Source organism: Phymastichus coffea, unplaced genomic scaffold, assembly GCF_024137745.1.
Source record: "Phymastichus coffea isolate CEN01 unplaced genomic scaffold, Cenicafe_Pcof_1.1 PCOF00005, whole genome shotgun sequence".
Taxonomy (NCBI): Eukaryota; Metazoa; Arthropoda; class Insecta; order Hymenoptera; family Eulophidae; genus Phymastichus; species Phymastichus coffea.
Window position 1 is genome coordinate 8,095,511 of NW_026706816.1, and position 27,740 is coordinate 8,123,250.

At 40.0% G+C, this 27,740-nt stretch overlaps 1 protein-coding gene across 1 annotated transcript in view; it reads left to right on the forward strand.

Moving 5' to 3' along the window:
- LOC131667616 (protein unc-79 homolog) overlaps positions 1 to 27,740 on the forward strand; it is a gene marked incomplete at its 3' end in the record, with an annotated part of 3,688,809 nt that overhangs the window by 164,168 nt on the left and 3,496,901 nt on the right. The window contains exon 2 of the mRNA XM_058941149.1: positions 10,272 to 10,391. Within this exon, the coding sequence (XP_058797132.1) occupies positions 10,272 to 10,391 (120 nt within the window). The remainder of the gene's footprint in view (positions 1 to 10,271; positions 10,392 to 27,740) is intronic.

The following is a 27,740-nucleotide window of genomic DNA, read 5'->3' on the forward strand; positions in this document are numbered from 1 at the left end:
ATTCTGGTCATTACAAGAGCTGGTGGTCCGTCGGTGGTTAATGATACCCACGCCTGCGGGAGCGATCGCGCCTCTCCAGTTCCTCCATCTCTTGGAGGGCGCGCTGAAGTTGTTGGAGCTCCCTCAAGCGTAGGTCTCGGTCGTCGGAGATCCCACGGTTGTGCAACCTCCGGAGCAGTTCCCTCGCCCGCTCCTCCGCCGATGGCCTGGCGGAAGAAGCGGAGGGTCCAGCGCGGGGTATAGCTCCGGTGTCAGCCGTCGGCCTCTCCCTCGGTGGCCTTTCCCGGTATGGAGCTCGGCCCCGGGTTGCTTCCTGGTAGGACGGTGGAGGGTCCTCCGTCTCCCGAGGGTCCGAGCTTAGCTGGGTTGCCTGGTCTTGATGGCGGGGCTCGTGTGTGGGGTTCCGGTCCCAACCGGACCCGGAAGAAGTGGACGCTGGTCTGTCCACTTCATCCCACCCACTCCGGCGGCTGGTGGTCGGTCGAGGTCTCGGTGGAGGGATGTTGTTCCCCACCGGGTTGTTCGAGCCCGAGGAGCCGTGTCGGCGGTGGTATGCCTCGGCACACCTCGGGCAGTCGAAAACCTCGACCCCCCGCCGGCCACAATTTCCGCAGAACGTTCCCTCTTTGGGACGGGAACAGTTCCCGAAATTGTGGTCGGTCTGCCAACAGTTAAAACATGCTCGGAGGGGGGGATCAACCGTCGGGTCGGCTGGAATCTCCCTCAACTGCCCGAACCCAGCTCCGGTCCGGCGAGGGAGTCGACCCCAGGATGGTATCCTGGCCGCAGCAGCTGGTCGTGTTGCTGCGCGGCTGGTCGGGGGTCCAGGTAGGTCATCCTCCGATCCTTCGGAGGATAGATCTCCTGCACCCACCAGATCGTCCAGCTGCAGGTGGCGCCGCGGATTGTACTTGCGGCACTTGCCGCTGGCCGTCCGGTAATGCAGGCCCTGGACCTCTGGACGGTAGACTGGATCCATCCTGGTTGTCGCTATTGGCCGGGTGGTAGTGGTTCGGCCAATTGGGGTCGAGGTCACAGGCAACCAGCCTGGGTGACCTCGACTCCTTGTGGTCGACGGCTGTACGGTGGTGGCTGTGGAGGTCGATGGCTGGTCGGTGGCTGTGGAGGTCGATGGCTGTCGGTGGCTGGTGTGTGGTCGAGCGGTGCTGGTTGGTGTTGGCGTGATGGCTGTTGGTGGCTGGTCGGTGGTGCTAGAAGTGGATGGTCGGTCGGCGGTGGTGGAGGTGGATGGTCGGTCGGTGGTGTTGACGGACGGTTGGGCGGTGGTGGCGGAGATGGTGGAGGTGGACGATTTTGCTGTCCCTGGGCGTCGGAGTGAAGGGGGCGGAGCCGGTGGTCCAGTTGGTTGGGGGTTGATGGTCTCCCCCTTCCCAGCTGGTACTGACTCCGTTCCCCTGCCCAGGTAGTCCTCCAGCTCTTTCTCCGCTTGCTAGGGACAGCTGGGACCCCTTTGAGGTGTCCGAACAATGGGATTTTAAGGTCCCATGTTCGGACAGAGTCTCAGCTGTCCTGCCGTCCGTCTGGTCTGTTTCCATCTCCTCCCGGATGGCGCAGACCACCTCCATTCGCCGGCGTTCCTCACGCCTCCAGTCCGATTCAGGGATGCGGGCCTGGAACGTGAAGGCCCAGCGAAGGAGGCGCTCCCTCTCTTGGCCCTCCGGGAGTGGTTGTGGTCGTTCCTTCTGTTCCGCCACTTCCATGGCCTCCAGGCGAGCCTTCTCCTGCTCGATTTCTTCCACCATGTCCTGGATATACCAGGCCGACGGGTCTTCTGTCGGGGGGGGGGGGGCTCGATGATGGGCTGAGCCCCTACCCTCTCCTGGTACCCAGGCATGGTGGCAAGTGCCTGCAGGCGAAGGTTCTCCTCATGGCGGTCGGTTTCCGGGGCCTGAGCTGGTCTGGCTTCCCGCTTCCTGGTCCCCGTGATGGTCCTGGGGACGGTGGACAGCGGGATCTTCACTGTAAGACTAAGGCCCTTTTTCTTCGCTATGAGGATCCTTGGGGCCATGGTAGATCTGAAAATTAAACAGGTTAGTGCAACGGTCTTTAGGTCACTATCGGGACAGTACATTGCATGCACTTATCTGCTGAGGGGTGTAGCTTAGTCGACGACTACACCCCCCACTAAGCCTGGAGAGGCTAGCCTGTCCAGGCGTGGGACAGCACATCTAGAGGTCAATCACCAATGTCCGCGTAATTATTCCCCACGCCACAAACGTGTTAGTACGCGAGTTAAACCCATGAGTCGGACAATACAGGGTATGGTTAGATCGGTCAGGTTATCTATGTTCTCTTTATTTTAGTTTTATCTAAGGTCATAATTATTTTTGTCAGGGTTCTTGAAAGGTTTCAGTTGTTCAATATGAACTTTACCAACTTTTTTCTTTGTCAGTGTCTCGATGGTAAATACTGTGTCTGAGAGTTTATCTAGCAATTTGAAAGGTCCTTCATATTTTTCGCTTAATTTGGTCGAGAACTTATTTGCTGCATTTGATAGGTGATGTGTTTTGATCAATACTAGGTCTCTGGTTTTATATTCGGTCAACTTTCTTCCAGTATTGAATCGGTCGGCCATTTGCTCATGCTTTATCTCTAGGTTTCTTTCAACTAGTTCATATAGGTCTTTTAATCTTTTAAGCCTTTCTGTCCATTCTTCTGGTTCTAGTGTCAGTTCTAGTTCGTTTGATTCTACTTTTCTCCGTAAACTTTTTATCAGTTTCGGTTGTCTGCCGTAATTCAGGAATGCTGGGGATGTTTGAGTAGCTGATTGTATTGCCGTGTTCATGGCGTGTCGGAACTCATTGATGTGTTTATCCCAATTCCTGTGGTCATTTTCAACAAACTTTGCTATCATAATTTTTATCGTTCTATTACTTCTTTCGACGGGGTTAGCTTGTGGATGATATGGGACTGTCGTGTTGTGTCTGATACCGTATTCCTGTAACATGCCGTCTAAGTGTTTATTGACGTATTCTTTCCCATTATCGGTCAGTATATAGTCGGGTGTTTCCCATCTGAATATGACGAGTTCTTCTAATGCTTTCGCAACGTTTTTCCCGTCTGCAGAGCGTACTGGTTTCATTTCTACCCAACGTGTGAAGAGGTCTTGGAAAACTAAGAGGTATTTATTTTGTATTTTGCTTCGGGGAAATTCCATTGTGTCAATTGCTACTATTGCCCATGGTCGGTCTATTTTCCGTGGTTTCATAAGGCCTTGTTGGCCTAGTTGGCTGGATTTATATCTTTGACATAGCGGACATCTTGTGACGAAGTTGTAAGTGTCAGTGTACATTCCTCTCCAGTAATATTCGGTACTAATTCTCGTATACGTTTTCTCTATACCCAAACGTCCCGCTACCGAAAGGCAGTGTGCGTTTTTCATAATTTCCATTTGGTATTCGTCAGGTACTACCAGTTTCCATTCCGTTTCTCCATTTGTTAACGGGTCCATAATCGGGTCTGGTCTGTTATAGTATAGCATGTCGTCTTCGATTTTCCAATCAGGGTATTTGTCTGGTTTTTCTTTTACGTCTTTACGTTTTTTCAGGTGCCAGTTGTCTTGTACTGTGTTAAAGGCTGCTATTTTGTTAGCCTCTTCGTCCATTCGTGTCAGGGCATCAGGTACTTTATGCATCGTGCCTTTACGATGTTTAAAGGTCACGCGTTCTTGCATCAGGTCGGATATCCATCTTCCTAATCTACCTTTTGGTTTTTTTATGTTAAACAGGTATATTAGTGCTGAGTGGTCAGTAATAACTGTATAGTCATATCCTTCAAGGTACGGTCTTAGTTTCTTGATAGCATATACTATTGATAATAATTCTTTCTCTGTTACTGAGTAATTTCTTTCTGGTCCGGTCAGTGTTCTGCTAATATATGCTATTGGATGTTCGCCATCATCAAAGTTTTGAGTCAATACGGCACCAATTGCAAAATCGCTTGCATCTGTCTGAACCGTGAATGGTCGGGCGAAGTCTGGTCTTGCTAATACTGGAGCTTCTGTTAATGCTCGTTTCAGCTTGTCAAATGCTTCTTGTTGGTCAGTTTCCCAGTGGAATACTTGATGTTTCTTTAGAAGTTTTTGTAACGGTACCTTTATTTCCGAACAATTTTTTATGAATCTCGAGTACCATTCGACCATTCCCAGGAAGCTACGTAGTTGTTTTACCGTTTTGGGTACTGGAAATTCTAGTACTGTTTTAGTCCGGTCTGGGTCAGGTCGTAGTCCTTCTTGGTCTAGCAGAAAACCTAAGTAATTTAAACGAGTACAGCCGAATTCGCATTTTTTCGCGTTTATCTGCAGTCTAGCTTCATTAATTCGACGTAGTACTAATTCTAAATATTTTGTATGTTCATCGAAGGTTTCAGTTGCTATAATAATGTCATCAAGGTATGGAAATACTTGAGGTTCCCAGTCAGGTCCAAATAATGCGTCAGCTAATCGTTGAAAGGTCAGACATCGCTCTTTAGTCCAGCAGAAAACACTCTTTTCCTGATTGATAGTCATTCTGGCGAAGATAGTTAACACTAATATTATGTCATCGAAGTAGACGAAAGATTCTAAGAAAGTATAAGAATCTAGGTCGATAATGCAATCAATCGTATACTGAAAGATTGCTCCTGCAAATGACAAAGGATATCCTCCGGATTTAAAAATGCCCCAAGTACCATAATCGCTGTTAATGGAAAATATTCTTCCTTCAGCGATATCTGATTATATGCTGAGCTCATCTCCAGGGTAAGATATATTTGGCGTTCCGTAAACATCTAAGTATATCCTTCATGTTATAGATGGGATAGAAGCTGGGTCAGTTATTGTTCTGAAATCAATACCGAATTGATACGTGCCGTCTGCCTTTTTCACCTCCACTACCGGGCTTGATTACACAGCTCCACAAAAAAAATGAAAGTATTTTCCCCGATATCTGACTGTATGTTCTTTATGTTTTTGAGGTCGCTGAATCCGAATCCGGGGTCCGTTTGACTCCATCACGTCAGGGTTAAGGGCATTTGAAGGTCAAATTGCGAATCGACCCGTTAAAAAATTTAAAAAAAATTCATAATATATTTTTGGGATTCCTGATTCCAAATCCAATCTTTTTTGAACCTCAACATGTCAGAATCAAGGTCAAACGGAGGTCAAATCATTCAAATCGGATGATACAATATTTTTGACTCCAGATTCTGAAAGAGTGGAAAATTTTACGTCCGAATACGTAGTAACTTTTTTTTTAAAGCGACTTCTGTAGGTCGTGTTGCGGTTATCCAAAATAAGACTTGGATATCTAGTTTTGGCAGGAACATTGAACGCAGATTAGAATTCTGGTTCTTTAGACAGTTGATCTTCATGTTTTTTGAGTCACTGATCACGAAGCTAGTCCTTTTTACTACATCGTAATGTCCGTTTAATTTAATGTCCGTTTGTTCAAACGATCTACGTAATGGTTTTCTTTTAGGTGTTACTGGAACTGTTTCTATATCTCGTTTTAAATTCCAGCAGTAGTCTGCCATCATATTTATACCCCATGTTCCTTGATAGCGCTTTTCCATATCTTTCATGTCTTGATGACATCTCTCTCCATGCTCTTCACTGAAATCACCTAATTTTTCTGGAAAGAAATCGAGATGAGAGTCTACAAAGTGCAATTTGATGCTCATATTACATCCTAAATTATTATAGTTTTCAATCATAACACCTACTAGTTTTTTATAATTCGGACTTTTATTGTTCCCTAAAAAATACTTAGAAACTGCATGAAAGCTAGTCCATGCTGCTTTCTCTAAATTTGTCATTTGAGATGTAACATTGGGATCATTGAAGAGTGTTCGGATCTGTGGACCATAAAAAATGCCTGCCTTTAGCTTGGCTTCACTGAGTTTGGGCATTTTTTTCACTATATATCTAAAGCAATCTCCATCTTTATCTAGAGCTCTGACAAATTGCTTCATGAAACCAAGTTTGAGATGCAGTGGAGGAATTAAAATTTTTAATGTATCTACAAGAGGCGGCTGAATGACGTTGGACGATCCAGGCTGCAGAGAATTTCTCGTTGGCCATTCCTTTTTGATGTAGTGATTTTGACGATCCCTGCTGTCAAAAAGGCACAAGAAGCAAGGGTATTTAATATTCCCGCTCTGCATCCCAAGAAGAATTCCAATGATTTTGAGGTCACCACAGATTCTCCATTGATGTTCTTTGTAATTGATTTTTTCTAAAACAATTTTCATATTTTGGTAAGATTCTTTGAGAAGTGAAGAGTGAGCTATGGGTATTGGAGCCAGTACATTCGTATTGTGGAGCAATATCACTTTCAAACTGCGAATAGAAGAATCTATAAACAGTCTTCACTCATTCGGCTTGTAGACATTAACTTTGAAACTATTTATAAGTCCGTTGATATCATTGCAATACACCAATCCCACTGTATCATCTTTAGTAAAGAAACGTCGAAACTCTTGGTCTCTGTTCCTATAAATTGAAATCTTTACACCTTCTTCCAAAAGATTCTTTTTATCAGCCTTGAAGCTAAAAGTTCATGAGCTTCCTTTGAAAGTCCTAACTCTCTTCCTAAGTTACTCAATTCATTCTGCGTAAATTTTGCAGGCTCCTTATTCCTTTCATCCTGGTTTTCGTCACTTTCACTTCCTTTGTCTGTCTCTATCTCGCTGTCACTTTCCTCTGTTTGTACTTCTTCGGTACCTATTTCTTCATTGGCCAGGACGTCTACAACAGGATTCTTGGCATTACCACTATTTTTTGAAATCAAAACAGCTGGAATTACTTTATCGGTAAAAATATATTTGATTTTTGATTTATTTTTCCTATTGTATCCGTGAGTAATGGTATTGCAGAAGAAACAGTCTTGTTTTGCTTCTGGCATATTCCATGTCACTGATACAGAGTATTCCAACTTTGAAAGGTCCTTTTTCATATAACATGTCAGCAACATTTTATGACAGCGCAAACAAACGACATGTGGAACCCAATTCTCATCTTGAATCAATATTTCTGATGAAAAACAATAACTGTATGCAGTACGCACAGCACGAGTGATATTTTTCCAGCTATATGGTGGTGCGTATGCAGCACAAACGTAACAAAAATAATTTGGTTTTTCCGGGTTATCATACACATGTCTAGAGGTTCTGGCTTTATACTTTGGTAAGGCCAAGTTAGCCACCTTAACAAAGCTACGGTCGCATGATGACGACGCCTGCGGGCCCGCTTTCTCACCCTGACCAGCCGCCGATACTGGGGTTCCGACCCCCTACATCGTAAGTTTTTCCGGTGTGTTTGTCATGACAACATGAGCATCATGACCCAGGAACTTTGCCGGATAGCGAGACAACTCCGTCGCTCGCCGTCACCACAGGGAGGTGTCCTGGATGCAAACACATGGAAAAAACCGGTGCCAACAGATTCCAAAAATAGATATCTAAGTCTTATTTTGGATAACCGCAACGCAACCTACAGAAGTCGGTTTAAAAAAAAAGTTACTACGTATTCGGACGTAAAATTTTCCGCTCTTTCAGAATCTGGAGTCAAAAATATTGTATCATCCGATTTGAATGATTTGACCTCCGTTTGACCTTGATTCTGACATGTTGAGGTTCAAAAAAGATTGGATTTGGAATCAGGAATCCCAAAAATATATTATGAATATTTTTTAAATTTTTTAACGGGTCGATTCGCAATTTGACCTTCAAATGCCCTTAACCCTGACGTGATGGAGTCAAACGGACCCCAGATTCGGATTCAGCGACCTCAAAAACATAAAGAACATACAGTCAGATATCGGGGAAAATACTTTCATTTTTTTTTGTGGAGCTGTGTTATCCATTAATTGATGGTTCGGTAACATCGACAGTAAGCATTTCCCTCGTGAGCCTATGCATTTCATGTTCTACTATTGGGGAAACTAGGACCTAACTTTGTTTTGAAGGGTGGGTATCATCCATCTTAATCTCGTGTGCTATTCTTAGCATGCTCTTAAGCAATTTCTCGATACACGCTAAGTCAGTTGGTAAGTCCAACTCTCAGCTTTGCCTCTGCTGATTTGGACCATGAACTGTGGAATTATAGGCATGCTGCTAGCTCGGCTAATCCAACGAGATTGGAGTGATGGGCAGGATGACGTGACTTCGATTTTGATCTCCGAGCCATCAAGCAATCGTCAAGACCTGGTTTTGCACACGTGTATAGGGCACCCGAACTTGGCCGTGATCAGTACATCTAGATTACCCATCGTCATGCTAGATGCTCCCTAACAATACAATACTCTGATTCAGAAGTGTACTTTTTGGACAGGTAACCATTACCTGGTTTCGTCTTCGGGATCATAACCCCGATTATCTTTCTCGGGTGGGCTAGACTCTTTGGTAGCCCATATTTCCGAGCGTCCAAAGCCTTCTTCGACGTGCTCTGCTTCGATGATTTCCCTAGCATCAGAGATTTATTGATTGAGTCTGGGTGCTTTCGAGACGTCCTATGAAACTTCCTGCATTCCGCTAATTTCGCTTTGAGAAACTGATTCAGCATATGTTGCCTTTTCAGATTCCTTAGTGTGTAGAATATAGATCATATCTTGGACTCTACTTGTCACGGCACTCAAGAAACAGACCTAAATAAAAAATTGATGTTACCTCGAAATTCTTATTGATTATTGTTTTTGGGTGTTTTTAAGACTGTTACCAGATATTTTAAAAATCTATTCACGTGGAGGATTTTTCCAAAATTGTGTTTAAATATCCTATTTCATAAATATAGTGTATTCAATAAATTTAATAATACAAATGCAATGACACTAGAAATATAAATTATATAATTTTCAACATAACGATAATATTTCATAATTTTGTATGAATAAACATTTGACAATAATTTTTATGTATTTATATCTATATGTCAATTTATATATGCATGCTATAATAACTGCGTACAGTTCGAAGTAATTTAGTCCAATAAGCTTTGTTAACATTCGAAATTTTATGATTTTTCTACTTCTTATTAAAATTATGATTGACGGGCTCTGTAAGTTATTCTGTAATAAATCTTAGTCCCAATTAATGTTTAGAACAAACTGGATAATGTGACAATGGATAATGTACTATGTGAGCCTAATCAATCAGTAACGACGCCTTTCATCCAGAGTGGGCCTGAATATTTTAATTAATTAATTATTGAGCTTAAAGTCTTAAGCCCGTTGCATACTTGTTTGAAAATTTTCCATTTATAAGTGAGCACGCAGTTGTACAAGGAAAATTATGCTGAGCGCAGACTTGTCACTCCTGCTCTAGCTGTTTTTGACCGAGACGTAATTATTATTTTAAATCCTTACTCTTGACCTTGCAAGAGTTGCCCTGATACAAAGAAAAATTAATTTTACTGTCAAGGCCAACTCAAAAAACTTGCTTTCATAAGAAATTGCATGTCTGTTTACCATTGCGCGTGCTCGTAGAACTTCGACCTAGTGCGTGTTCTATCTCTTTCTCTCTCTCTCTCACAACGTCGCGGATTACGTTTACCTGAAACATAAAGGCTTGTTCGCAGCAACCACTAATTGGGCGCCACTGTAACTGTATTAGTGTTAGATTATTGAAAAGAGCTGTTAAATCAGACGTCTTTCAATTCCGATAGCTAATTCCCGTTTAATTGACTGCTGTTTTCTTCCCCATCGTAAATATTCACTATTAGTTTAATGTTATTTTTGTATTTTGTACTTTTATATCTAATTAAATTTATCATTACCTTATTAATCTGTTAATTTTATACTTCTAGTGAAATTGTTACTATTTTTTTGGATTTACATCGTATTTTTATATTTTTTTATATTATGTATTATCATTTATATTCAAAATGGATTATATTCCGTATCATAAATAAAGATAAATTTAAAAAAATTGTTAATAATTAAGATTAAATAGAAAGATTAAAATATGTACCTATTTCTATAAATGTGTTATAGAACGAGCCTTCCAGGAGCTACCGTAAACTATTAGAGCGCTATGGAACTAGATTTTCATGATTATTTGATATTCCATTATATGATATTATGATTATTGATACCACTTGATTTAAATTTAAGAAACTGATATCTACTGCATATATTTCTAAATTCTATTACATTTATGATGAATAACAACTCTTTAAATAAATACATAATAATTCATTTGCATAACTTTTTTACAACTACATATATCGAATTTGAAGAAAGATTATATATTTATATATATTATATATTTATATTTAGATACATTGAAATTGGCCTCACTACATGAGTATTATCAGAGACTTGTATATTTAACACCACCAGTTCCAGCTGGAGCAGATATGGCAATCACACTGAAATATTTTTCTCAGTCATTACTATGTAAGTTTAATAATCAATTATAAATTTTTTGATAAATAAATTTATAAATAAAGAAATTAATTATAGTATGCAACGGTAGTCGATTCGATTAATCGATCTGTTCGCGATTCGGTACACTCGTGATGCTAGAGTTTAAAAGTTTTCAGTTAAGCCTCAGCTGTTACTTAGTGTTGTGTAGTACCGCCAATTATTTTGCACAGTGTTTCGCCATTTTTTACAAAGTTTTCTTGGATTGTTTGATGCGTGCGAGTGTAGCGAGGAAACATCACAGCAGCAATATTTAAAGCAGCAGTAACTAAAGCAGCAAATATTTACGAGCGAGGCAGCGCAGCTGATTCTGATCCGAGGAGCACCTTTAATTAACTTGAACAATTACGGCTGATCACTGTAATTGCACCGCAGTGTAGGTGCACCTCCTTTATATTGCGCGACAACATACTAGCAAGAGTATTTTGTTTATCGCGATCGTTATTTTTTTGTATTCGCGCCGAGCGTTAGATTTCACGGCAAAGTTTGAATTCTCTCTCTCTCTCCCCGTATTATTATTAATAATTGTAAATTCTATTAGACCCATTAAAGACTGTAATTTTCTAGAATTAAACATTAATTTAATTCGCCGCATTACGTCATTTCGTTTCCTAATAATTTAACAGATCTATCACGGATTAAATATTAAACCGATTTCATCTAGAAGATTAGTCGGATTAAGCATTAGGTTATTTAAGATAGATCGAGTGTCACAAGTCAGGTTACTTAAGGTAAGTTCAACTCTGTTAGAAAGAAGACACTGAAACGAAAGTATCAAACGTAAAGGCGAATACACGTATACCCATACGTGTTTAACGGAGCGGCGGTTAGCTTTGCATCGTGGGAGTTTGTGCTTCAATAAATTCCCTTTGTACTAGTTAATCCACCCCGTAACAAGTATTAATCTTTTTATTTCAAAATAAAAAAAATTTATATATAAACAAAAAATATAACGAAAAACCATAGAGAACTCATTGTATAATTTTATTATAAAATAGTCATATTCAGAACATTACGACTTCAACTATCGTATATTAGTACAGTACTGCTCAATGACATTTGCCACCCTGTTGACTAAAAACATAATGCTTTAAAGTTTTATATCTCGACTTACAAGGAAAGGTACCCAACCCGAAGTCACCGATTTTGATGATTTTGATACATATTGTAGAACATAAAAAAATAAGAGACACGTATTTTTTTTATCGGCTAATTTTTACTTTTAAGGGGTAAAAACCTCCCCTAAAGTTAACCCCCAAAAAACGCTTTTTTTAATATCTCGGCTTAAAATTAATATTTTTCAGTGAAACAAATTGGAGGTTATTTCTTACAAAATGAGCAAGTATTTTATGGTGATTTGATGAATAAGGGTAGCCTACCTAATAGATATCCCTTATTTTTTAGGGGTTGAAAACATATATTTTTTGGCATAATTTTATAATAAAAAAATTTAAACCGACTAAAAAAAATTGTAAAAAATGTTTAAACATCCATACTAATAAAATTTAATTAACGTCTTTCGGTGTTCTAAGAAATATTACTCCTAAGGGGGGTAAACCAATCTTAACACAAAATAGCTATAAGTATACTTCAATCCATAATATTTTATAGAAGGTTTGTATATAGGGGTTTTCGAGATCGCTCTTTACAAATCTGATATCAGATTTTGAAAATTTAAAATGGCAGAACCAATGTGGTGGACGAAAATGTCGAAAAGAAATTTTAACTTTCATAAAAACTTGTTTACAAATGTGTGATCTTTGTAGCCTGTACATGTGAACTAAAGAGCCTTAAACCCTAAACCTCCTTGCAAAAAATAGGCTAAATGGATCTGCTTTTTAACCAAACGACTCCAAACCCCCAACCTTCAGACAGGCCGAAGGCCTGTACTTTACCGTAGACACGAGTATAGACATATTACCGATATTTTATTCAATAATTTTGAATGTAACAAATAACGTCTCATTTTATGTTTCAATCAAAGATTATTTATTTTTCTAATTTTATAAATTAGCATAATTTCAAAAGTAATTTCATAAATTATAAAGTATTTCATAAATTTCATAATTATATAATTTTATAAATTCAAAAAGTCCACACTTTTTTGCAAATGAAAAAACATAGCTAATAAAATTAGTTCATCAACCTCTTTTGCGTTTTGTCATAAATTATACATATATATTTTAAATGATCATCATAAATAATTATACATATGAATTTATCAAAAAATTTAAATTCAATAATAAATATTATTCTCATTATTATTATTATTTTTCATTATCATTGCTATTATCAGTATTACTTTTATTATTGCTATTGCAATTATGCTTTTTCTTATTATTATTTTTTTTTTTACAAGGAGTTGCGGAATCCTTTTTGGGGATTCCTCTTAGTCTTTCTGACAGAAGGATTATGTGGGACTCCCCGAAAAGAAAAAAATAAGCCTACCCACTAAATCACCATCTCCTTGGTGTCCTTCCCCCAGCCAGGGACTATATTGATATTACTTCTGACTGGAGGTTCTGTCTGTGTTCGTCCGTCCGTATCGTTCTTCCGCATCTCGTTACGTCACGTCACTTCGTCTGCTCAGTCATCTGTCAGGCAGCCGTCCGCGTTCTTACGTCTCAGTATAGTTTCTGTATAGGTAGCGACCAAGCGCCACCATTCGAGTTCACGCAGCATCAGAGCTACGATTTTATCGGGGGTGATGCTGCCGACCGTTTCTTCCAGTTCCTGTCTGAGTCTTGTCCAGCAGTCACAAGCGAAAAACGTGTGTTCCGCGTCGTCTCGTTCCTGTTCACAGTACTTACAGTCGGGTGTTCGTAGTCTGTTCATATTGCAAAGGTACCGTCGGAAGTATCCGTGGCCCGTCAAGAGCTGGGTGACGTCGAAATTTACATCACCAAATTTCCTTCCGAGACACAGCCTCAAGTCCCGTATAATTCGTCTCGTTCAGTTAACACCTCGTTCCTCTGTCCATCGGCCCTGCCAACTGTCAATTGTCCTGTCGCGCTCAGCGATTACCGCGTTCTTTCGTCTCATGTCCACGCTGCTCCCGTAGATCCTTTTGCGTTCAAAGGCCAGAAGATCCACGGGTATTACGCCAGCCACCATCAAAACAGCCTGCGCAGAGAATGTTCGGTAAGAGCAAGCGATTCGCAGTGCCCCTTTCTTTGTACCATCATCATCGACTTACAGTATTTTTTTGTCTTCAGAGAGTCTGCCCATATTTCCGCGCCGTATAGAAAGATCGAGTGAGCTGTCGCCATTAACAGTCGTCGTTTTCCCGATCTCGGTCCCGTCGTATTTGCCATCAGGCGACTCAAGGATGCTATCCTCTCTGCCGCTTTCCGCGTTGTTTTCTGTATATGAGGCCAGAAGGTCATCTTCGTATCCAGGGTTACCCCGAGCTACTTCACTTCCCTCTTGGTCTCCATCTCGCATGTTCCAACCCTCATGTCAGTATCGTCTGTATACGTCTTCTCGTGAGAAACATCAGTTCCGTTTTTTCCGTTGCGAGTTGTAGTCCGTGCTCTATCATCCATCGTCCGACTCGTCTTATGGTTTGGTTCAATGCCAGCTCCGCCAGCTCGGGGGATCTCTCCGTAATTGCCGCCACCACGTCAACAACGTAGGCGACGAGGGTAACTCCGAGCGGCATCCCAAGCCCAAACAAGCTATCGTATAAACTATTCCAGAAGTCAGGTCCCAGTATCGACTCCTGGGCCACCTCAGCGGTGATCTGTCTCGTTACTTGTCCTTCGACCGTCTCGTACGTTATCCGTCTGTTTTTTAGGTAATCCTCCACAACCCAAAGCAGGTATGACGGGATCCCGAAGTTGCTTTTCAGCGCCTCCAAGATATCCTTCCACCTGGCCGAGTTAAAAGCATTCCTAATGTCGAGCGTCGCCAGCAACACTATAGGTCGCGCTGCGTGGCAGTGTCTGTCTAGTTCCAGGAAAGAGTCGACCACCTTTTGAATCGCTCCAATCGTCGATCGACCCCTCCTAAAACCGAACTACAAATCTGATAAACCCCCTCCGGTCTGTATCGCATCCATCAGTCTCGGTCTCAGTAATTGTTCAAAGAGTTTACCAGTTGTGTCAAGTAAACTCAACGGTCGGTAAGCCGAAGGCGTGCCAGGATCGCTCCTACCTTTTGGTATAAGAACGAGCCTTGCCACTTTCCACCGATCGCTGAACGTTCCTGTCGTCAAACACGTGTTGTACAGGTCGAAAAGTATCTCCGGCCGTAGACGAGCCACAAGCCGGAGGATCTCGGATGGTACTCCGTCCGGTCCCGGTGCCTTACCCGTCTTCATCTCATTCGTTGCTCTGATGAGCTCCTCAGCGGCAAAGGCGGAGGGCATTTGTGCGTCCACGTCATCCATCACGTTTGTCCTAATCGGATGCATCGGAAACAATCCGTCAACAATCCATTCTGCTGTTTCGGCATCTTTAAGTTCCGGTGAAACTCGGGCCTCTAGTTTCCCGGTCAGGATCTTGTAGCCAGTTTCCCAGGGTTTTCCACCAACTGTGACCCAGACTTAGTCGTCCCCGACACCGCGATTGGAGACTCTAGATTGGGTGCCACCCCATAACCAAATAGCAGTTGTCTCTGTCTCGTTTGTAATGTATATCTGGGTCGTCCTTCTCCTGTATGGTTCACTCAGAATCAGGATGTCCACGTCATATTCGTCGGCTATCTGAGGTAGGAGCATGTCTGCAGTCCTACTTTGTTTCAGGTTTCCCTGCATTATTCGGTCCGTCCCCTGGCCCGTCCCCTGCACTCCTGCAGCGCGGCCTGGAACACGGTGCACCTGCCACCTCCGGTGAGGTGGGCGACGTCCCTGTGCCCGGCCTCGGAGCGCAGTGAGCAGACCGGCTTGTTTTGGCATTCCGTCGCGTAGTGTCCGGATATGCCACACTTGCGGCAGCATTTCGTCCTGTCCTTACCTGTGCATTCAGCTTTCACATGGCCGAAGCCCAGGCATCTGTAACATTTTATTACCGTCTGTCGTTTCCGAACGCGGCAATGCACCCAGCCAATTCCGATCCGACCACGCCGAAGCAATGCATCGGCTTCCCGCGATTCTAATTCGCAGACCGCCATATACTGCTCAGTTCGGTTTGGACCGAAAATGTGGACTCGAATGTCCGTATCTCGTCCCGTTTCTCGTCTGAGCGCGTCCGACACGTCTTTCGGAGTGATGATGATCTTCAATCGGACCTTGGAGGTCATGGCCCTGACACTGCCCGCTTCCCCGATCATTCTTGGATCTGTCGTCCAAACATCTCACGTCCGTCCGGCTTGTCGGCGTCTACCTGTAGCTTTAGAAGACATAAGCCGTTCTTCGTCTTCCTCAGGGTTGTCACCTGCACGTGGCTCTCCTTCGGATCGATCGTCGTCCGTATTTTCCGTACTATATCGGAGTACGTCGTGTCTGTGCTCGGCCTTATCAGGACAGTCAGACCCCTTTTCCGGTGGGCCGGTCCGCCTCTGTCAGACCAATTCTTTACGTCCGTTTTCTTTTTTGTCTTGTCTGATCGTTTTCGTGTTACCGTCAGCCAGTCCTTGGTCTGTTCCGTCGTCGGTGGCCTCTTTTGTGAGGGCTCCGACGTGGTTCCGATCGGCGACCGTTTTCGTTTCGTCCGTGGCGTTTCTTCGTTATTCGCCGCTGTCCTGTCTGTATTGTTGTTGTCTTGGGAACGCCTTCCCGAAACTGTGTCTGATCGCTTGTGCAGCGCGATGTCCACAGTCTCGAGAATTGTCTTAATTCCCGTCTTCACTGAAATGTTCATGTTCTTTTGTATGTTTGCTGCCTTGGCCATTTTCGTCGCCGTCTCTTGTATAAGCCACAGAAGTTCCGTTACGTCCCGTGTGTCGTTTGTTATTGTGGGTGCTCATTCTGTCGTCGGTTCTTGCTGTCAGCGGCAGAGATGTAGCTCACCCCGCTGCCGCCACTTGACACACTATCCATCCTCTGTCTTCTCGGTAAGTTCAGTAGGTTCATGTCGTTTTTTCGTATCGTTCTCCCCATTCCTGTGCACAAAGTGCGGCGCTCAAAATCCGTGCCGCTGCCCGTGGCCACCGGGGTTTTCACCCGATCGGAACCCGGGGTGGATTCCTCTTGAGAAGGATTCCACTTGAGGTATATCAATGTTTTTTTTGTGTCATATCTGGTTGTATTAGTTGATACTTACGTCTGATGGCATTACGAGCCCCAGATAATTGCTTGAGCACCTTCTTTTCATTTTCAAAATTAGCCATGTTGACGTTTGTAATTTCTAAAGTGAAATAATTTTCATTCGTTCACTCCGCTATATTTAGAGCAAAAGAATAAAATCCTTTTCTATACCGTCCATGATTGATTGGTCTATCTCTATCAATAACTAAAAATTCATGATTATGGTCTCTCCAACATTTTGAACAAATTACTTTAAACTACTTAAAAGTCATATCTGAGTTAACATGATTGTCGTAAATATGTTTAATATTCACGTCATCTTGTCGAAACAAAACTAGTAAATTCACATTATCTCGAATGAGATGCTTCGGTATGCGATCGTATGATTGACAGAGGAATTGATGATTGACAGACATAGAAACTATCTAATTTTTCATGTTTTCCCATACACAAGAATGCTCTCACGTTGTCCTGCTTTTCAGTGGTTATATCGTCAAAAATCATGATGGAATTTGGATGAGATTTATCCGGTGAAACATCTGCCTCATGCTTGCTGAATGCATAAAACTATATACCATCAATCGGTTCCAATATAAATCTTTTTAAAATTTATACTTTGGTTGATTAAAGGACTTTGAATAAACATAAACGTTTTTGAATCTAAGTTCATTAGAATGTGTGATTAGTGTTAGCAAATGGTTAGTTTTCTCACAGTTACTAGGACTACAGAAAACTGCTCGTATACTGTCAGGTAGTAGTTCGCCATGTCTTTTTTCTCGTTTTTCCGTTTCAATCACGCTATCAAAATTTATGACTTGCAACTTAAGTGGTTGTTCTTTGAAGTCCATATTGTTTTCTAGCCACCGATCGAACGATGAATGAGACTACTAACTATAAAAAGACTGTTTATATATTTTTTAGTTTCATTAAGACTTTGTCTTCTGATGAGGTATGATCATTTGTCACAAAAGAAGGACTGGTGACGCTGGCTTAGTGAATAAGATCATTAATAACTTACCATTCGAAGCTCATTTGCCTGGTTATTAGTATTGTGGACCAGGAACTAAATTGAAAAAACGACGTACTCGTGGTGATCCTGAAAAAAATCCGCTAAATGCTGTTTGTAAAGATCAAAATATAGCTTATTCTCAGAATCGAGAGAACATTGAGGCGAGTGCAAGCGAAAGATAGTAGTTTTGGAGAGAAAGTTGCTGCGTTTGCTGTAGCCAACATAATGAAAGTTAAGAGTAAACTTGGTATGGGTGTTAAAATTTTAAAACGAGGCAAGAAACGAGGCAAGGAATTAAAAAATCGTCAACAACAACAAAAACGACACCGACGAAAGACACATGTAAAAAGTAAAAATCTATCAATTACATTGAAAAAAGTTGTTAATGCTGCCTCAAAAAGTGTTGTACCTAGTAATAAATCACTCTTCGTCATTCGATCGGCTATACCTCGTATTCTACCAATTCCTAGTAAAGTGGGTGAAGCTCTTCCTATTCTAATTCTATTATTTGCCGCTTTGAGCGCCACTGGAGCTCTAGCTGGAGGAGCTGCTTCAATAGCAAAATCTGTTAACAGTGCTAAGGTCGCTCAAAATTAAATGAAAGAAGCTCATAGACACAATAAAACCATGGACGCTATTGTTATTGGTAAAGGACTTTATTTGAAACCACATCGTAAAGGTTATGGTCTTTATCCGAAACTATATTCAAGTGGGAAAGCTCGAAGTAACTTTACCTAATCGATCACTGATAGATCATGATATAAAAAAATATGCTGAAATACTAAAAATTGCAAATTTCCAAGGTATTTTCAAGCGTGATGCTCTACCAGCCAATGTACCGCGATATCAAGAGACAGCTATTGTAAATTTTGATGATAAACGTGGACCAGGTACTCATTGGATAGCATGTAAAAAGAAAGGTGATAAGGTTATTTATTTTGATAGTTTTGGTAATCTACAACCGCCTATAGATCTATTGCTTTATCTCAATGTTATTAGAATCATGTATAATTATATTAAATATCAAGATTTTAATATATACAATTGCGGCCATCGTAATCTCAAATTTCTTTTAAACAAACTATAGAAGAAACGACTAGTATAAAAATACTCATTCCAAGAATAACTATCATTTGATATGAAGCTGTCATGGAGAATACACTGACATTGAGATTCTCGGGAACATTATCCGCACTCGAAACATATTATTTTCCACCGATCGAATTGATACCAAACAAAAAATACGTTGTTGGTCTAGTTGAGCTATTAACATTTAATTTAATACCAAACATTGACTTTGGTTATAATAAATTTTACATTGAAGGTTAAGAAGCTATTACTTTACCGGTTGGTAGCTACGAAATAGAAGATATTGAAAGCTTTCTCAAAGAAGCATTAACACCTAAAGGTATATCGTTTAGCCTGAAATCAAATAATAATACTTTACGTAGTATCATTCAGTGCAGTCAAAAAATACATTTTGAACCAGAAGATTCTATTGGATCAATTTTAGGCTTCACTAAACGCACGCTCGTTGAAAACGAAACACATAGTTCTGACTTACCCGTCACTATTCTCAAAGTCAACGCTTTACATGTACAGTGTAATATTACTAAACGATACTTTCTTAACGGCTGTTACATAAACGATCGCAAAGTACATACTATATATGAATTTTTCCCAACAGTCCCACCTGGATATAACATTATAGAAGTTCCCTCTTATTTACCTTCCAGTGCCTGTGAGGAGTATTGATCATTTTCAAATTCGTATAGTTGAGCAAGACCATATTAAGGCCATATCTTAGTAATGGGTATCATTTACAATATAAAGACCGGTCGAGGCTATATTAAAAGACAAAAATGTCAATCAGCAACCAGTCAACAACGAGCTATCAGGTCACTCACACCTCAGAACATTCAATTCCTGAAAAGCTTGAGACTAAAAGTCGTCAAAAATCGTAGAAGAAAATACTGTGCATATTAGTGTGCTGTATAAAACAACAACAATATTGAGGGAATTCTAGACGTTCATTCAGGTGTCGCTTTCGATGAGTCTATAGCTCATTATGAAGTTCATGCGCATCAGCCTTATTCATTACACAGGCACACAAAAAAAACCAAGTCTCTGATATTTGAACGCGACACATATATTCCCATATAATTTGATCCTCTGATCACGAATCCGCGGTCCAATTGACCCCATGACGTCTGGGTCAAGGGCATTTGAAGGTCAAAATTGAACACACACATTTGAGTTGAAAAAAATGACTAATCTTTATGTTTTTTGGGTCGCTGAATAATAATTCGAGGTCGGTTTGACCTCAAGTAGTAAAGGTCAAGGTCATTTGAAGGTCAAACGTGTTTATTTTAGAAATAATGCATTTTTGACTGCAGATTCTGAAAGAACGAAAAATTTTACGTCCAAAACTGTATTTTTTTTATTTTTTTAATATGATCCAAAGGTCATTTCAAGGTCATTATAAGTGGTGATGTGGGGAATTAATTTGATGAATGCAGAAATACGAAAATATGGTTCCCTTCACCTATTGCGGTAATACATTTTGGTGATCGTTGAACCAGAATACAAGGTTCGTCTGTCTCCTCAAGGACAAGATAAGGGTCGTCCCATCAAGGTAAAAAAAGAACTAAATCTCTGCAGAACTATAAATATGAGACTTAGCTATTGTTTTTTCTTCTATAACGCTTTCTTTTACTTTCGAAGGATCTGTGTAGCGGATTTCTAATTCTTTTTGCGCTCTCGTCATCTTCTTCATCATCTGACACTCGATCTCTTTTCAGTAACCAACAGTAGTCCGCCAACATATTTACGTCCCATTTCCCTTGCCATCTAGTTTCAGCCTCTTTCAGATCTTGATGGAACCGTTCCCCTTGTTCTTCGCTGTAATCTCCCAAGTTATCAGGGAAATAGCTAAGATGAACATCCATGAAATGAACTTTGTGACTCATCAAACATCCCAAACACTTATAGTTTCTTATCATATTTGCTACAATAGTTTTGTAGTCATCGCTTTTGTTATTTCCCAAAAAGTTCTGACAAACATTTCGGAAACTGAGCCATACAGCTTTCTCTAAGTCATTCATGGTATCAATGAATTTTTCATCGTTAAACATTTTACGGATTTGAGGTCCATCGAATATCCCTTCCTTCAATTTCGCTTCACTTAATCGAGGGAATCGCTCCACGAAGTACTTAAAACATTTTTCACCTTTATCCAACGCTTTGACAAACTGTTTCATCAGCCCAAGTTTTATGTGAAGAGGCGGAAGTAAAACTTTTGAGGGATCAAGTAAAGGCAGTTTCAGTATATTGTAACTTCCAGGAACTAGTTGTGCTCTTGATTGCCAATTTTTTTTTACATAATGGTTTTCGCGATCTCTACTATCCCATAAACATAGGAAGCAGGGATACTTTGTAAATCCTGACTGTTGACCAAGAAGAATCGTTATTATTTTTAGATCGACACAAATCTGCCAATTATGTTCTTTATATCGTATTTTATCCAATACGTATTCCACATTTTCGTAACTTTCTTTCAATTGCGTTGAGTGCGCTAAAGGTAGACTTGCGCACCCATTTCCATTATTGAGAAGCACTGCCTTCAGACTCCGTTTTGAGGAATCTATAAACAATCTCCATTCTTCAGGAACATAAATATACCTTCTTTGATTTCGTTCATCAAACCTAAAACATCTGTGCAATATACCAGAGTGCCTTCTTCGTCTTTCTTGAAATATTATCGGAATTCTTTTTCTCTATTTCTGTAGACTGAGGACTTCGTTCCCCGTTCCTCGATTTTTCAACACAGCGGCCATGTATTCAGAAGCATCTTTAGGAAGCCCCATATCCCTGATAAAATTACTTAAACTTTCTTGATTGAATAGTTTTACAGGTTTATTTTTTTCCTCCCTCAATTTTGGAATATATTCTTCTTCATGATCATCTTGGTCGGAGCTATCGAGAGATTCTTCTACACTGTCAAACCATTCCTCCCTATCAGTTTCTTTACTCGTTGAAGCTTCATTCATTGATGGACTCGTATCCATTTTTTCGTCAGCACACTCTACCCTAGATTTTGCTGGTACAACGGAAGATACTAGTGCGTATGATATCCGTGACTTTGTTTTAACGTTGAATCCTTTAACATTGGTATTGCAAAAATAACAATCTTTCTCGGATTCAGGTATTGACCATATTACTGGTGAAGTATATTTCAAAATTTTATCATTTCTGGTTTTATCCCATCGGATAAGCATATTAAAACAAGAGCAGCGAATAGTTTCTGGAGCAAACGTTGAATTTTGAAGAGAAAGTTCTTTTTTATAACATTTCTCATATATATCTGTACATTTTTTATTCATTGACCTACGATATTTGCTTACTTCATATTTCCCACAAACGTAACAAAAAACATTTTTATCAGTGCCAAAAAAGTGGCTTGCAGCATCTTCAATTCTTCTTGTAGCATCATACTCCTTATTAGCCAAGTCATCAACTAGTAAAGAGCTGCGGTCACTTGATGACGACGATTGCGGGCCCGCTTGCTCACCCTGACCAACCGCCGATACTGGGCATCCAAGACCCTGCATCGTAGACTTTCCTGTGCAAGCCATGCCTTCACCCCAGGGCTTAGCCGAAAAACAAACGTTGTTTCCGCCGTCACCACGTGGAGGTGCCCTGGGTGCTGACACAAGATAGGTATTATTGATAGATACTACTCCGTTCTTTCAGAATCTGGAGTCAAAAATGCAGTTTTTTTTCAAAATAAACAAGTTTGACCTTAAAATGACCTTGACCTTCACAGCTTAAGATCAAACCGACCTCAAATTCGAATTCAGCGAACCAAAAAACATTATGATAAGTAGTTTATTCCACTAAAACGATATTTTTCCTAATTTCGACCTTCAAATGCCCTTGACCCAGGTGTGATGGGGTCAAAAAGACCTCGTATTCTGATCCAGCAACCACCAAAATATATTACCACAGTAGTTTAGGTAAAGGAAATCATATTTTCGTATTTTTGCAGTGATTAAATTGATTCTCCACATCACCACTTATAATGACCTTGAAATGACCTTTGGATCATATTAAAAAAATTAAAAAAATACAGTTTTGGACGTAAAATTTTCCGTTCTTTCAGAATCTGCAGTCAAAAATGCATTATTTCCAAAATAAACACTTTTGACCTTCAAATGCCCTTTACCCAGACGTCATGGGGTCAATTGGACCGCGGATTCCTGATCAGAGGATCAAATTACATGGGAATATATGTGTCGCGTTCAAATATCAGAGACTTGGTTTTTTTGTGTGCCTGTGTTATCATATTTGAATCATAGCTATGAAATACATATAGCAATTCAACATCAAGATTTATCTCTGCTTCCATCACGCAGTATGATTCATATTTGTGGTCGGTTGACCAAGCCGCATATTCTTTTATTTGTTTAAGAAAATACGATATGAAATAAATGTTATTGAAATTGATAAAGTGAAAAATGTAGGCTTAACGAGCCTCGTGAAAAGTTGGCTTTCACTCAGTCCATATCAGAGCTCTACCGCTGAAAATGCTGGATGGAATGGTGATAATAATGAAGTTTTGATATGTAATTCTCTAGGTTATTTTGATGTGACTATCCTTTTCAGTATGTTGATGGGCTTTGTTGAAGATTATCGGAAAATTGTAGTCAATGTCAAGCATGAACTTATTCTCACAAGATCAAGAGATGATTTGAATGCTATTTTAAGTAGGGAATCCTACTGCTTCAGAAAAATCAAAAATTACTTTAACTAAAGTTGAATAATTGATGCCATATGTTATAGTTGCAGACAAAGAAAAAATCAAATTACTCAATCAGATTGGACGAGATCGTGCGATTACAATGAGTTATCGTACTTGGGAAATGTATGAGTATCCAAAATTACCACGTACATCAAAGCATGTTTGGAGTGTTAAGACTTCCAATCAATTGGAAAAGCTTCGCTTTGTTATTTTAGCTTTTCAAACTAATCGTAAAAGTTCAGCGAGTATTAATTCTAGTAATTTTGATCATTGTAATATTAGTAATATGAAGCTATTCCTCAATTCACAATGCTATCCGTATGGAAATCTCAATTTGAATATCGATCAAAGTCAGTATGCTGTTCTCTACGATATGTATACCAATTTTCAAAATACTTACTATGGTAAAGAAAACGAGCCGTTACTCAATAACAAAGATTTCATTAATAAAGTGCCGTTAATAGTTATAGACTGCTCGAAACAAAATGAAACATTAAACAGCGCACCAGTCGATGTTCGCCTAGAATTTGAAACTCGGACTGATTTTCCTCAAGATACTGCAGCCTACTGTTTAATATTATACGACCGTATTGTACCACGTGTATTAAACAATCATTTACATAATTCTAGAAATATTTATGAAAAAGAAACAATGGTTACAAAAAATATTACCTGAAAAGTAAGTATAAAAATTATTATTTTTTTGTTAGAAATTGAAATCATCATTAATTAGAAACTTTTTTCCTTTTATAGAAAAATTTAAAATCTTGAAAGCGACATGAGATGTACACCATTAAGAGTGGTTACCTTTCCCATTAGAAACGATGTGCACATATCGTTACAATAAACCAGCTAACTTTGTATGTGCCATTACAGATGCACAGATTGTTTTTATGGATAAAAGCTAAACGGAAGCAATCTGAAATGGAAGATATCGATGAAGTTGACAGTATTACATATAAAAATTCAACTCAATATTTCATAATAGCTATGTCGACTACTGAAAATAAAGATTATAGACAGACTGTTCCGTATTCAATGGATAATTGAACAATAAATTAATAATTAAATGAAAATTTTATGAGTTCTACTAATTAATATTCGAATAACATTAACTACGAGGTCGAAAAGTTCATGAAATCGAATAAGACTACTATAGCGCTTGCTTATATATATATATATTTTTTTTTTTTTGAGGCCTGCAATGGCTCGGTCGGTAGGGCGACGGGCTCGCACTCGGTAGGCCCGGGTTCGATTCCCAGTCCTTGCTGATTGATACAAGCACCACTGAAAAAAGTTTCATGTGCTTTGTTCTCAAACACGTTGCAAGCCTCCGTCGCTGATTAGCACGAATGGAGCATAAATAGAGCGACGTTAAATATATATATTACAACGGTAGTCGATTCAATTAATCGAACCGTTCGCGATTTTGATTTTCGCGCGTTAGTTCTAAGTATTGAGAGAGAGATCTTTTAAATTAGCAGTTACGTCTCAGCTGTTGATTGGAGTGGATATCGCCGAATTTTGTTTTTACAGTTTTTCTCGCCGAATAATCATTTTATACAGATTAATTACGCGCGCGAATGCATCAAGGTGATAAACAGATTGCGGCGTTTCGAAAGCAGCAGATTTGCAGAAGAAAGGCGGTACGAGGCAGCGCAGCTGATAAATCAGGACCAGAGGCAGTTGATCGTTTTTTTCTAACATCAACAATTACGGCTGATCACCGTATTAACATACGTGTTAACGCAGCGGCGGTTTGCTCTGCATCGTGGGAGTTTGTTCTTAAATAAATTTCTCAATTTTTGCAGATTTATCCCCCCGTTACAATATATATATATATATATATATATATAGGGAGAGAGAGAGAGGGGGGGGGGGAGAGGGAGAAAGCAGCATCCACACTATACAGGGTATGCGCCTAGCAAGCAGCTAGAGACGCTACCCCCTCTCCGAGAACTTGCACCTAGCCAGCATATGTTTACTATAAATATGTTTATAAATATATAAATTTAAAATATAAAATTTATAAATATTTACTATAAATATGTTTACTGAGTGCCCTACTGTCGGAGGAGAGTGAGAGAGAGGGAGGGAGGGTGAGAGAAAGACCATCATATAGCTTACCAAACACCCTACTTCTACAGTTCCTATCTTAATAACCTCTGTAGGAGGGCGGGTGGTTGGGGGGGGCACTCTGTCGAAGGACCCACTGGCAGACAAACAGGTGTCAAATAATCGCGAAAACTCAATCCCTTCATCGGACGGCCTCTTTGTGTCCCAGGACATACACATATCCCTTATATATTGGAGGCATCCTTTGTCGGCTCCTTTGTATTCCAGAACATATATTGCTTATCTACTCAGATTTAAAGGTTCCAAAATATTGAAAATTGAATTTCTTACAGAGCTTTGAAGTTGAGCGAAATTTGAAAAAACATGATATACGTCACAAACAGTTTACAAGTTCTCTGATCATATAAACTAATTTCTTATGATATAAATAAAGAGCTTGGAAAAACAAAGAGAATGAGCTTTTTACTAATATTTTACTTGATTTTTGGATTTTGAAAAGTTCTCGAAATCCAGCTCTAAAAATCGGAAAAAAAATTCAGAAAGTCATATTTTGTCATGTTTATTTTTGAAAAAAATCAGCATTGAATCGTTTACCCACGTGCCCATGGTTGGGATCAAAAAGTATTAAACAGGCATATATATATAGAATATATATTCTATAAATATTCTATTCTAGGTATATATATTTTACACACACACACACACATATACAGGGTGTCCCATTTTAAAGGAACCACCCCGAAATTTTCGACGGTTGGCGTTGTACAAAAAAGTTGTTCAGACAATAGTTGTTTGGGACAATGTGAGCACCTTTCTGTGAAATCCGATTTGACCTTGAGATTTATTTTCAAGGTCATTTGAAGGTCAAAGTAATTTTTTGAATAGGAACCCATATTTTTGATCCCGGATTTGGAAAGAGCGGAAAATTCTACGTTTAGATAACGTATTATGTGTGGGGTTTGGTTACCCTCCCCCCCTTCGCATAAGGTCATGTAGGGGTTAAATTTATGATTTTCTTCATCTATGCACAGGGATGTTCGGGCAAGGGTAAGGTTAATTGTAATAACCCAATAACTCCAATACCCAATAACTCGATAACCCCAATAACCCCAATAACCCAACAACCAAGAGATATTTTGAATAAGGATCCCCATTTTTTATCCCGGATTCGAAAACAACGGGAAATTCTACGTTTAGATAAAGTATTATGTTGGGGGAGCGGTTCACCCCCCATCCCACCGGGGCAAGGGTGAGGTTAATAAGGTATTGATTACTCAGCCAATGAAGGTAAGGTATCGATTACCCAACCAATGAAGGCAAGGTATTGATTACCTAGCCGGGTGCTGCGGGTAATACCTTGCCACAGCACGATATCGGCCTTTACATGCGCCGAGAGACAAAAGGATATCAACAATTTCGTTTCTCGAATAATCCGGCATATCCCCTCCTTTTAAGTCGACTAAGAAAATTACACTTGAACTATCCTGAGAAGGACTGTTCGCGAATCACTATTGTCATAAACAATACTAAAAAAGTGTTATTAAACAATTTAGTTGAAACTTTGTAAGCTTGTCCGGAATCACACCAGAAAAAAGCACGGAAATAACATGTTATCCAACAAATTGGAAAATGACACTTCTCATGAAGGCTTTGAATACATGAAGTCGACTTTGAAAATCAACCTGAAGTTTAAGCTCAAGGTCACTTTTGTTTGACCTTACAATTATTTTGGGATATTGGGGTTATTGAATTATTGGGGTTATCGGGTTATTGGGGTTATCTAGTTCTTGGGTATTGGAGTTATTGGGTTATTACAATTAACCTTACCCTTGCCCGATCATCGCTGTGCATAGATGAAGAAAATCATAAATTTGACCCCTACATGACCTTAGGCGAGGGGGGGGGGTAAACCGAACCCCACACATAATACGTTATCTAAACGTAGAATTTTCCGCTCTTTCCGAATCCAGGATCAAAAATATGGGTTCCTATTCAAAAAATTACTTTGACCTTCAAATGTCCTTGAAAATAAATCTCAAGGTAAAATCGGATTTCACAGAAAGGTTGCCCCCCCATTTTTTATATATACAGGGTGTCTCAGACCACCCGTCCACCCCCCAAAGTGTGCCGAAAAAGTTTTTTTTTTTCAAAAATTGATAACGCAATTATATATAAATCGAGTACGCTCTATCGATTGGACGTAAAATCAACTTCCGGTTCCAACCGGAAATGGCCTATTCAGACCGGAAG